This window comes from Ceratina calcarata, unplaced genomic scaffold, assembly GCF_001652005.2.
Source record: "Ceratina calcarata isolate Rehan_Ccalc_2016 unplaced genomic scaffold, ASM165200v1 scaffold143, whole genome shotgun sequence".
In the NCBI taxonomy this organism is placed as follows: Eukaryota; Metazoa; Arthropoda; class Insecta; order Hymenoptera; family Apidae; genus Ceratina; species Ceratina calcarata.
This window is the reverse complement of record NW_017135443.1, coordinates 17,101-29,255: the sequence shown is the minus strand read 5'-3', so window position 1 is coordinate 29,255 and position 12,155 is coordinate 17,101. Positions and strand designations below refer to the sequence as shown.

General features: G+C 32.4%; 6 protein-coding genes across 8 annotated transcripts; 2 read left to right on the top strand and 4 right to left on the bottom strand.

Moving 5' to 3' along the window:
- Positions 1-6: 6 nt before the first annotated feature.
- On the bottom strand, positions 7-976 carry RpL21 (ribosomal protein L21; the record flags this gene model as incomplete). The annotated part of the gene is made up of 2 exons (XM_085342329.1): positions 882-976; positions 7-479 (listed from the first exon to the last, which is right to left on the bottom strand). A coding segment is annotated over exon 2 (459 nt), but the record flags the coding sequence as incomplete, so codon positions are not given.
- A 106-nt stretch (positions 977-1,082) lies between these two features.
- Prosalpha6 (Proteasome alpha6 subunit) lies at positions 1,083-2,895 on the top strand. Its single transcript, XM_018033750.2, has 5 exons — positions 1,083-1,300; positions 1,617-1,867; positions 2,044-2,203; positions 2,278-2,487; positions 2,555-2,895. The coding sequence occupies exons 1-5, from the start codon at positions 1,298-1,300 to the stop codon at positions 2,762-2,764; spliced, it is 834 nt and encodes a 277-aa protein (XP_017889239.1). The 5' UTR covers positions 1,083-1,297; the 3' UTR covers positions 2,765-2,895.
- A 96-nt stretch (positions 2,896-2,991) lies between these two features.
- Las (lipoyl synthase, mitochondrial) lies at positions 2,992-5,037 on the bottom strand. Of its 3 annotated transcripts, XM_026818417.1 has the most exons (7): positions 4,935-5,037; positions 4,759-4,842; positions 4,372-4,677; positions 3,794-3,950; positions 3,665-3,722; positions 3,433-3,588; positions 2,992-3,366 (listed from the first exon to the last, which is right to left on the bottom strand). In XM_026818417.1, exons 2-7 carry the CDS (start codon positions 4,822-4,824, stop codon positions 3,006-3,008), a joined length of 1,104 nt encoding a protein of 367 aa, XP_026674218.1. In that variant the 5' UTR covers positions 4,825-4,842; positions 4,935-5,037; the 3' UTR covers positions 2,992-3,005. The 3 variants fall into 3 exon arrangements, with proteins under 3 accessions (XP_026674218.1, XP_017889229.1, XP_017889224.1); XM_018033740.2 differs by lacking the exon at positions 4,935-5,037 and having other exon boundaries at positions 4,372-4,674; positions 4,759-4,923; XM_018033735.2 differs by lacking the exon at positions 4,935-5,037 and having other exon boundaries at positions 4,759-4,921.
- Positions 5,038-5,189: 152 nt separating this feature from the next.
- On the top strand, positions 5,190-9,618 carry LOC108630527 (Sterol regulatory element binding protein). Its single transcript, XM_018033868.2, has 8 exons — positions 5,190-5,432; positions 5,865-6,458; positions 6,529-6,760; positions 6,847-7,241; positions 7,321-8,250; positions 8,325-8,632; positions 8,905-9,060; positions 9,131-9,618. Exons 1-8 carry the CDS (start codon positions 5,333-5,335, stop codon positions 9,482-9,484), a joined length of 3,069 nt encoding a protein of 1,022 aa, XP_017889357.1. The 5' UTR covers positions 5,190-5,332; the 3' UTR covers positions 9,485-9,618.
- A 47-nt stretch (positions 9,619-9,665) lies between these two features.
- Positions 9,666-10,497, bottom strand: LOC108630597 (nuclear receptor 2C2-associated protein). The gene is made up of 3 exons (XM_018033956.2): positions 10,302-10,497; positions 10,114-10,204; positions 9,666-10,044 (listed from the first exon to the last, which is right to left on the bottom strand). Exons 1-3 carry the CDS (start codon positions 10,361-10,363, stop codon positions 9,766-9,768), a joined length of 432 nt encoding a protein of 143 aa, XP_017889445.1. The 5' UTR covers positions 10,364-10,497; the 3' UTR covers positions 9,666-9,765.
- Positions 10,498-10,618: 121 nt separating this feature from the next.
- Positions 10,619-11,995, bottom strand: EMC8-9 (ER membrane protein complex subunit 8/9). The gene is made up of 5 exons (XM_018033944.2): positions 11,716-11,995; positions 11,481-11,557; positions 11,332-11,401; positions 11,173-11,267; positions 10,619-10,881 (listed from the first exon to the last, which is right to left on the bottom strand). The coding sequence occupies exons 1-5, from the start codon at positions 11,923-11,925 to the stop codon at positions 10,710-10,712; spliced, it is 624 nt and encodes a 207-aa protein (XP_017889433.1). The 5' UTR covers positions 11,926-11,995; the 3' UTR covers positions 10,619-10,709.
- Positions 11,996-12,155: the final 160 nt, after the last annotated feature.

Below are 12,155 nucleotides of genomic sequence, written 5' to 3'. Positions count from 1 at the left end.
ATAAGGGATAGGTGCAAGCTGAATTGGATTTTCACGTCCTGATACAATATGTGCACGCCTAGGTTCGGCAGGCTGTCTCTTCAGCTGAACTTTAGTATTCATTTGCTTTGCTTCTTTCCTAAGTTTCTCATTTTCCTTTACTCGTTTTAAAAAGTCTTCTCTGCACTTGGAATGAGTCAAATGTTCAATACGAACATTAATTCTCTTAGCAATGATTCTCCCACGGACTCTCTTGTTGACAATTACACCAAGAGCATGGGGAGTTACATTGAATACACGGCCAGTTTTTCCATGATAAACTTTGTAAGGCATTCCCTTTTGAACAGCTCCGTTACCTTTAATGTCCACTATGTCACCCACTTTGTATACTTTCATATATGTAGACAAAGGAATTGTTCCATGTTTTCGGAATTTACGGGAGAATAAGTCCCTTGTTCCTCTACGGTATCCCTTTGAATTTGTCATTGTGATGCCTCAATCTATAACATGCATATATATGTATGTGCTTATAAAAAACTCTTTACTTCAAAGCCAATGGAAAATTAAAATTTGGTTATGTTAGGTAGATAACACACTACTTTGTGTTTTCATCAAATTCTTGCAAGAATGTATTGTTAATGTCAGTTTTAAATAAATTTTAACATATTTCGAACAAAATGTTTCCAGTACAATATCAAGAAAACATTTATAAAACATGGATATATACTGACACGTGTAAGCGCGTGAAAGTAATTTCAAGATTTAACTTTGTGTCCATTAAAAATACAAATCAACAATAAGCGATATAAATTTTATACATTTTAATGGGAAAAAGAAGTAACATATGCTCGTAATATAGCACAAACTCTCTACAATTCTTTATTAAATATTATTATACTTACATGCCCAACCAGACACTCTACAGCCTTGAAAAAGAGAATGTAAGACTGGCAATCTCACAGCTATTACACGAAACGGATAACGGACGAAGACGGAAGACGAATAGTTTATTACGCATATATATATATATTACGTTATATTTGCTATGCAAGCCAAAATTTATTTCTACTCTATTATTACTTATTTATTAAATAATTAATTACAATAACCAATCGTTTAAAGAATTATGTGTTAAACATTCGATTACCATTGGCGGAATCGTTTCGCATCCTGCAATTTTAACAGTGTTTCCTCACTATCGTTTATTCGTTCCATTTACCGCTGCATGACAGTTGTTTTCTGAAAAATCTAATACTGTTTGTAGTGCTTGCATTATCTTGCAACTTTATTCTACTTGTCAACTAAATAGTATTAAATAATGGTACGTTATTTATAAACTTTTTTACATTCAAAGCTAGTAATTAAGTACATTATGTTATTATTATAATATATTCTCAAAGTGATATCCTTCTTAATTGTTGGGTTATGGTATTCAAAGTTATAATATTATTTTCGTATTTAGTTATTTATACACAGATTTTGAATTATACCTTACCTTTGAGCACATTAATATTCTCACTTATTTTACTCATTAAATTTATGTTTTAATATCTATATATGTTGATATCATAATGAAGAAATGACTAAAGAAAAGTTCCATTTAACAAATATGTATTAACACTTAAATAAATTTTTAGTTCCGCAATCAATACGACAGTGATGTGACAGTTTGGAGCCCACAAGGGCGGTTGCATCAAGTAGAGTATGCGATGGAAGCTGTAAAATTAGGATCAGCTACTGTAGGACTTAAAAATAAAACTCATGCAGTGCTGATTGCTCTCAAAAGAGCTTCTTCTGAGCTTTCTGCTCATCAGAAGAAAATATTTCCTATAGACAAACATATGGGGATTTCTATTTCAGGCTTAACAGCCGATGCTAGAATGCTAAGGTAAAAACAATAAACTTCAACAAGTTGACGTCGGCGCATACCACCAGTGACTCGCACATATTGTTCAACATTTATGAAGCCGCCAGATAACTCGGAGCACAAATTGCAGCGCCGGCGTTAATGTTGACACATTAATGTTAAGATTGTTACTATTTACTTAAATTTCTCGTTTTTAGTCGATACATGAGAACTGAATGTTTAAACTATAAATATTCCCATGATGATGTGCTACCTGTTAGCCGTTTACTCGCATCATTGGGAAATAAATTACAGACCTGCACTCAAAGATATGATAGAAGACCATATGGTGTAGGTTTACTTATTGCTGGATATGATGTAAGTTATGACGAACTAATAAGAAATTATTCATTGAAGAGAAAATAAGTAATATAATTCTAATGTCTCCAAAGGATCAAGGACCACATATTTGTCAAACATGTCCTTCATCGAACTATTTTGATTGTAAAGCAATGGCTATTGGTGCACGATCTCAAAGTGCACGTACTTATTTGGAGAAACATCTTAATGAACTTTTAACATGCGGTCTTGATGAATTGATAAAACACGGTCTTCGTGCACTACGAGATACATTACCTAACGAAGTTGATCTATCAGTCAAGGTAAATATATAAATATAAGTCTCTAAAGAGAATCAATGTATAACGCTCCGATATATTTCTGTTGTAGAACGTCTCTATTGCAATAGTAGGAAAGGGTACAGAGTTCAAAGTATTTGACGAAGAGTCAATATTGGTTTACTTAACTCAAATTGAGGATGATAAACGTAGCAAACCTAGTGAACCAGATGTAGAACAAGATTCGAAACCTCCACAGCCTCCACCATCTGATGAAGGCCCAAAAGATCCACAAGCTGCGGTTGCAATGGAGACAGATTAAGAATGATGTAACATACTTTACAATATATTTTATGTTCAAAAACTGTATTTTTTATTATCAAATCGAATGTAACAATAGAGTGTCATGCAACTGATAATTTTCAATACATATTCATTTTTCTGTTCGGAAAATCGACAATCATTTCCATAATTCAAGAATCTATTATGCACCAGTTTACAATAATTTATACTACATCATATATCAATGTTTCTATAATTACAATTAAATCAAAATAATATATTTATTGGTTCTCGGCTTGTTTATTCCTACGTTTCTTTAATATGTTTGTTAAGAAAAATTCTCCAGCTCTGTACGATGAACGTACTAATGGACCACTTGCAGTATATAAAAATCCTAGTTCACTTCCTAGGATTTCAAGATTTTTAAATTTTTCAGGTGTAACATATTCAATAACTTTCAAATGTCTTTTTGTAGGTTGCATATATTGCCCTAGCGTCAAAGCACCTACGCCTGCTTCTCTCAAATCACGCATTGCTTGTTCAATTTCTTCATCAGTTTCACCTAATCCTAACATAATCGATGATTTTGTGATCAATTCCGGATTGTACTCCTTTGCCGTCTTCAACACTTTCAATGATTGTCTATAAAGATTTCAGTTTAGTAGAGACAGGTAATGAGAAATTTCTAATTATTAACGTTGAACTCACCTATACTGTGCTCGTCTATCTCTGACAAACGGTGTTAAACGTTCAACAGTTTCAATGTTATGGGCAAATACATCAAGATTAGAATTAACAACTGTTTCAATAGATTTTTCATTGCCTCTGAAATCTGGTACCAAACATTCCACTAAAATGTTACTTCTGTCAAATAGAAAATATTTCGTTAATAGTCACGAAATTTATTTCTCTCAAGGAAAAATCAAGTGATTCGTGTTACTTTTTCTTTATTTCTTTTACTGTTTCTGCAATGTGATTGGCTCCACCATCATCGAGATCTATTGGAATAAACGATATTAGTGTAAAATATTTTGATGTATTTACGTAAAAAAATACAGAAGTACTTAACCGTCTCTATCCACCGAGGTAAGTACAACATAATCCAAACCCCAATCTGTTATTGCATTTGCTGTATTAATTGGTTCTTCTGGATCTAGTGGTAATGGTGTACGTGATGTTTTTACAGAACAAAAACGACAACCACGGGTACATGTATCTCCCATTAACTGTATTAAATTTTTTTCCACTATTATGTATTCATAATATTATTAATTAACCTTTTTGGATAAAACCCAATTGTTACTCAACAGTAAAGTAAAAATAATAGGAAAGGACATACAATAATATAAGAGTTTTAACAAAAATATAAACTTCTAAACAATGTAATATAAAATAACTAAGTAGAGAAATACTTATACTAAGTTTCAATTAAGGGTACAAGATAAAAAGGTACATTAGACACATTCAGCAGAATCAACAGTTGCGCAATCATTGAATTTGATCATTGATTTTATGTTGAATGCTATCACTGTCACAGCTCAACAGGTCTAGTAAAACAGAATGAGGCATGAAAATTGATCACCATTGAGTTTTCAATATATTGGGCAACTGTCGGTTCTGCTATATGTATCCATTGATAGTACAAACCATAATAGTAGCAGTCGCTGTACCATGTTTACCACCACCCCAACATTCGCCAATATTAGGACATCGTGCTTCTTCACATACAGTGCTTAATCTTAACTGCCTTAATTGTGATTTTAGTCTACTATAATTTGCACCCATTGGTATTTCTGTTTTAAGCCAAGGTGGTAACCTCAAACGAGATTTGTCACCCTTATCTAATTTCAATTTTCCATCATACTCTTTGTAAGTTCCAGCAACAAAGTCTTTCAAGTCAGGTCCATCCTCTAACATTTGTGAGAAAGTTTTTTCTTTGATGCATTGCAACTGCTTTGATTAAAAATGAAATAGATATGAGACACGCGATAGTGTTACGTACTAAAGCTTAAATGACTACGATTTAATACTTACTGTCGAGTGAAAATTGCAAACAACTAAAGCTGTTGTTCGACTAGGCTTACGAAGAGCTTGAAACATGATTATAAGAACAAGAACCTACAAGTCAACATCAGTCAACATTCAAATAACCTTTCAGATGTAAAAAAAGTATACAACATTACGGCATAGAATATAAGGAGGATGTGCACCTGTGCAGTGTAATGTGCAATATATATTTTTGAAATAATAAAATCTGTTATCTTTCAAGAATAAAATTAACAATGGATATTTTTACATTTCATGTTGTACACACGTACTTTACAATCAAATTAACATTCATTACAATTCATTAGTGGAAACGATAATATAATATTTCTTTCATAAAAACCCGTCCCTAATGTCTTTCGTACAGTAAATTTTGTTAGTTTAGCAACGCATAATGACGTAATATCATCCGATCTTTAGAATCACTGTGATTGGACGCGGTAAAGGTCGGGTGATGTTCGTAATTTGTTAGTTATTACGTTTGACATATCGGTGTGCCGTTTTTGTTTTGATCATTGCTTTTGTCTAATGAAAATAAATATTCGGTAGACAACAAGACACAATGACAGATCCAGGAGGATGGTCTACAACGCAAGATAATGATTTTTCTCATTTTCAGTCTAACGACAGCTTCAATTTAAATGAAGTAACTGGTATTGATGGTATGTTACATGTATTATTTATCAAATTATATTTTATTGTTCCGTTGTACACGAATATGGTGAAGCAATGAGCATTTTTATATTTTAGACTTCCTGATGTTTCCAATTTGTTTCTCATAATTTTGAACATAGCTTAATAAACACTTCGGTTTCTATTGCAAAATTATGTTTTGTTATTATTCATATGTATCTTTTAATTTTTACATACTTACTTACATGCGTATCTGTTAACTTGAAGAATTCTTGGCAACAACTTTAATTTATTTGCCTTTTGGATTTCAATGATTGTACTATTTCATTGTTATATTTCTGTCAAAAATAGAATGTTTCACAACATTTTTTAAAACATGAGAGGCAGTATTTGGAACATTATTACAACAAATTGCACATAATTAAAGTAACATATTTCTACGTTTTGCACTTTTCTTACAGAGCTTCTTACGAACTGTGAAAGTGAATTATTGAAAAATGAAAACTTATTCAGCGACGATGCATTATTGTCGCAATTGGAGGACATGGATACGGAGGAACTGGATTTTTTGAATTTCAGTAACAATAAAGAGTTGAAGGATTTCAAAGAATTTCAAGAATTTGAGGATCCAAATGTTATAAAATCTGTACAAAATGGAAATGTAATTTTAGCCCCAACAATAACTGAAAACATACAACAAATTCCTTGTGTGTCTCAACAACAGTCGCAGCCACAAAAACAACAGCAGCAGCAACAACAACCACAATTGCAGGATATAACATCCGTACAAAATAGGGCACAAAGAATATCTGTTACACCAGCACCTACAGTGTTTAGTTCACAATATGCTATTCCACAAAATGTGAACTTCAGTGTCCAATCACCTGTCGTAACAATAGCACCAGTTACTCAACAAAGACAACTACTTCTGCCAGCTAAATTGATAAAATCAGAATCAGTTGTTTATTCTAGAGGTTCGCAGGCTGTTAATTCAACTTCTGTACCGCATCAAATACATACTCTAGTAAACACTACTAATGGAACAGTTCTAACTGGTATGAGTTATAATATTTCTATTATACTGAAGTTAGTTTTATAATCTGTTTCATGTGTTGTATTGTGCAGGTATTCCAGTTGTACTAGACACCGATAAAGTACAGATTAATCGTCTAAGTACAAATACGCATGTAGGTGTACCAAGAATAAAAGAAGTAAAACGTAGCGCTCATAACGCTATAGAACGACGCTATAGAACATCTATTAATGATAAAATCATTGAATTGAAAAATATCATAGTTGGAGTAGATGCCAAGTTAAATAAATCAGCCATCTTGAGGAAAACTATTGATTATATTAGGTACATTATAGTGATATACACGATGTAACAAACTGATATTTATATGTATGTTTAAGGCATTAAATAGTATGTATTGAAAATTATAGGTTTCTTCAACATTCTAATGCAAGATTGAAACAGGAAAATATGTCACTAAAATTGGCAGCACAAAAGCAAAATTTACGCGATTTATTAGTATGTGGTGAGCTGACACCACCTAGATCTGATTCCAGTGAACCATCTTTATCTCCAGCGCCAGCACCATTATCTCCATCATCTCCACCTTCCATAAAAGATGATCCAGATATACTGCAGAATGTTCATTCAACGTCTGTTCTTACAAATCAAGGAATGAGAGATCACACCAGACTCACACTGTGCGGATTCATGTTGCTGTTTTTAGCATTTAATCCTTTAGGCCTCCTCATGAATAATGTTAGAAAATTCAATTCCGACTATTTAAATACAAAACTGGATGGCCGTACAATTCTCAACTATCAAGGTATATCAATACTATAATCGCAATTATATTAATGTGATTGTATTATACGCAGTTATTAATGTTGATGTCAATAATCTAGATCAATCGGATTATGAACATCCAATGTGGAGTAATGTATTTTTGTGGCTGACAAACGTTGTGCTGTTAATTAGTGGGCTTTGTAGATTATTGTTATATGGTGATCCAATAGTACCATCTGACAGTAAAATGTTTCTCGAACTTCATCGATGGAGACGTCAAGCGGAATTCAATATATCAAAGAAGGAATATGGTCAAGCCTGTCGAGATTTACATCAGTGCTTGCAATATTTTGGTCGGCCGTATCCATCTTCACGTACAGAAGCTTGGCTTGCAACTATGTGGCACATTATAAGACAATTGCTCCATAAATTGTGGATTGGAAAATGGATCTTGTATACACACAAATGGTTCTCCGAGAAAATTACGCAGCAACAAGCAGAAATATCAGCTATGGAAATAGCTATTATCTACCAACACATGTTATGCATGCGCTTATCAGAAGGATCGAAGAACGGAACGTTATACCTTGCACTTTCCTCAATGAATTATGCAGAGGCTAGCGGTGAAACTATTCCAAAGTCACTGTTAGCGGAAATATATGTTAACGCTGCGCTTTGCTTTAAACAGTCGCTATTTCCGTTTGTACATAAATATTACTTGGGAAAAGCACGAACATTACTGTCATCGTGTGCAGTTCCACCGAAATTGAAGTGGATAATGAGCGATGACGGTGCGAAGTTTTTAGCATTTCAAAAATGGCAGTACGGAGAACAACCAGATAATGAATTTACATGTCAAAGTAGTAAAGCTGATCCTCTATCATATGCGTCTCGTGCATATAGAGATTATTTAAGTGGACATTGTTTACGTATTTTAACTGGTACCACAGATGTTCATTTGTCTTCAATATTAGAATATGGGCAGACCATTATGGACTCTGCTGGAGTAGATACCGGATTTCTGTGCACCGACCAAGTTACAGTTACACGTAAATTTCAAGAAAAATTGTAATATGTAATATGTTCATTCCGATTAGATCATTAATTTTTTATCGTCTTTTAGATTGTGAAGATGACATTGGATTATGGTGGGGTGCAGTTTTATATGTAGCAGCATGTTGGAGATTAAAAGAAGACGATTCACAAGCATGGAGCATCGTCGAAAGTAAATTCCCTTATGAACAAAATTATCAACTTTGCAATAATAATAACAGTATTAGTCCACTATCATATGCTGTTTTAAATACTTTGCAAGCGGCAAAATCTACGACTAAGTCAACTGCTATGCGTTTTATTGATCAAGCTGGAATTTTGCTCGAGCAGAGTTTAGTTTACTATAATTGCAAACAACAATCATCTCAAAATGTTTTGGTAAGATATTCAGTTATTTACTTATGTTATTAAATTTTAATTTTTAAATCATTGAACCAATATCAATATTGTATGCATGTTTATTTAATTGCTTGCCTGTTACAAGTGTGCATTGTAGTTGCATTGCATGAAATATAACTATGCAATACTTCTACAGTGCAACTCCTGTGGCAGGTCTCAGCACCATATAATATAATAAGTGTACATTTCTAATCTAATATGCAGACCAAGAGTCACATATCTATCTTTAATTTTTATTTAATTTTGTTTAGCTTACTCAGTTGTGGATTTGTGATTGGTTACTCGAAATGCGAACTACATTGTGGCAAGAATTAGAAAATGATTTACAAAGAACAACTATGAATACATGGCTTGGAGGTTTCCAACATGATTTAGCTTGTTTGAGACAATTATGTCAACATATTCCTGTAAGTTTACTCTTAGAACGTTTTTATCTTTTTCTTTGCCTGTTTCCTTAAACGTTATACATTTTTTTAGTCTACATTAACAAGGGTATTCCTTTATGAAGCCACAGCACGTATAATGGCTGGAGCGACGCCTGTAAAAACTCAAATATTATTAGATCGTAGTTTACATCATAGAAATTCACGTTCTTCGATTATTTGCGGGAAAGATCGTTCCCAAGATCAGTACAGCGGAGAAAGAGAACATGCAATGGCTTTGTGTTTAGCATGTCAACATTTACCTGCATTGTTATTAGCATCTCCAGGGGAACGTGCAGGCATGCTTACAGAGGCTGCTAAATCTTTGGAAAGAGTAGGTGATAGAAAGCGACTTCAAGAATGTTACAAGTTGATGCGTCAGTTGGGTTCTGCTATTTCTGTTAATTAATACACAAACTGAAAATGCATATTCACGAAGAGCCTCTCATTACAAAAGAAAAGTAAATTGATATTGTACGCTGTGCTAATTTTTTTGTACATATATTTTATTGTAACATAATATATATACAAGTAGATTTAAGGATATAATTAATTAAATAAATTTAATTTCCTTGTATTAGTGTGTAGTATTCTATTAAAAAGTCTGAAATAAGGAATTAAGTTGTAAAACTTCTTCAATCGTTTCTTTATTTATACGATATAATAAGCATTTAATTATATTGATCTTATCTAAGAATATAACGATAACTTGTATATAATTATTCTGCCAAAGAAATCTGTACTTTCATTAAAAACAAATTTGAACGATTTTGCTCTAACTGAATTTTTTAAGTGAAATGTTTGTATTTTATTTTTATCTTCTGGATAAAATGATTCCAAAAATTTTACATCTTTGTTACCAACATCTAAATGGCAATCTTTGCCCACAAATCCACCTTGAAATTCAATTTCAAATGAACTCAGCTCGCATTCTTCTTCAAGTTCAATAATTACCCATTGTGGAGTACCCTATAATATAGTATATACAGTAACGTATTATTTATTTAATTAATAATTACTTAAAAATAAGTTTCTTACTGCATCGGAATTCCAACATGTATCAGAACAGTCATCAAACATGTACTTCTTTCCATAAGATCGATTATCTTTATTTAAAACCGAACTAACCCTAAACAAGTAGTAGGTACTAAATGAAACTGTTTATACTCTTCATGATTTGTCATTTTTGTTGTTTCAACGCACATTTATTCTAGATAACGACTTACCGACAGTCAAACTTGGTTTGCTTCAATAAACAGGTCATAATAAACTTAAATAACACGTACATTCACCGTTGTACTTAGCCTTAAATGTATATAATCGCGCTCTTGGAATTTCTTACGTGTACTTGCATTACATCTTCAGCATCTTGTTGAGTCGTACAATAAAGAAAAATAAACATAATAACAATAGATGTAAATATTTTCATATGATAATAGGGAAAATTATTTTAAAATTTGAAAAATAAATTTTGTTAAAAAAATTGTTACATGATTCATAAAAAAAATTTAGTAATAATTAATATCAATAAATTAACACATTGTTCCTATTTATCAGTTTATTTATATAAAATGTTTCTACACGCATTTAAAATCTAACTTATTCACAAAAAGTCAGGTTTTATTTAAATCGCTTCATTTATATTTCTCCATAGCTTGTTCTATAGTTTTATTTAGCTTGCAATTTTGCCAATTAAGTGTAACATCATCCAAATGATTATCGAAATCATACAGATTTCTATACTCTTCCGCTTTTAGTAAAGAATATAAAACATCTGTATGTGTCACACCCTTCTCGTAAGATACACTATAAACAGAAAAGATATTCAAGTTCATTACCAGATCTTTCAGGCTGGAGGTACACAACCGTGGAAACAATGTCCATTGCAGAAATACATTGTCATATATTAAAGCACTAAGAACACACTGCGAACGTGTGTCATTTTCAATGGATAGTGCAATGTGTATTAATTTTTCATTACTGTATTTATGCTAGGACAGATATTGAAATTCACTATAGCTCATACAATGGATGTTGCTTCAATGGTCGGTGTGCCTCTAGCCTTAAAAACTAATACAAATATATTAAATTAATTACTCTGTTGTAGCCTTGGGCTTCCATTTTCCATCTACATATTGTGAAATTTTCAAGGGATTCAAATTCATACTAGGTCGTAACTCTTTGTTGTCTACCTGAAAATACAAAAGGAAAATAATAGAAAAATTTGTATAACATTTTAATTGATAAAATACTTACTACAACAAGGAGAGTATTGCCATAATTTTCTGCTACCCAGTCTGCTATTCTGTGAGCAGGTTTATCTATACTATATTAAAATTTGTATAGTTAATGTTAGAATAACTTGAGCTTTATAAAATATTCTTTTTAAAGGGAAGGTAAATTACCTCACATCATTTATATTTTCATTTGCAAGGTAATAACCTGCTATCACTAAACCTTCACTCTTAGCATGGAAATTAACCTGAAAGTAAAATAAAAAATTATTGTGCTTTTATTATTTTTATGTACATACTCATGATACAGAGTATCTTCACGATTCATTGATACAAAGAATCAATAAAAATCAATGCTGCATTAATTAACAAAAGTAGATTGTTAATGAAACATTTAAATATTTACCAGAGCCAAAGCAATTTCCGCCAGAGGTGAGACATGAAGGCAGATATGAAACAGTGGAATCGCATCCTCGATACATATTTCTGTGAATTTACCGTCAATTCTATTTTTTTGCTTGGCTAACAGTAACCCATTTACTGCACAGTGTGGATACTTAGCCGTGTGTAAAATAATCTTACAGTATGCACGACTAGAGAACGAAATTTCTGTCATTTTTACCAGAGTATTTATAACCTGTGTATTCCAACAACAACAAAGATGTACGATTTACAATTGATCGACTACTCACTATCATGGATATAGGAATGAGCGATTTTTCTCTCTTCTCCTCTTCGCGTGTTGAACCCCACTACTGTATTTTGTCCCCGCTTACGTTACCCATGGACATGCGCTTGATGCACCTACCAGCTTGATACGTGACGTATTTTAACAATATATTATGT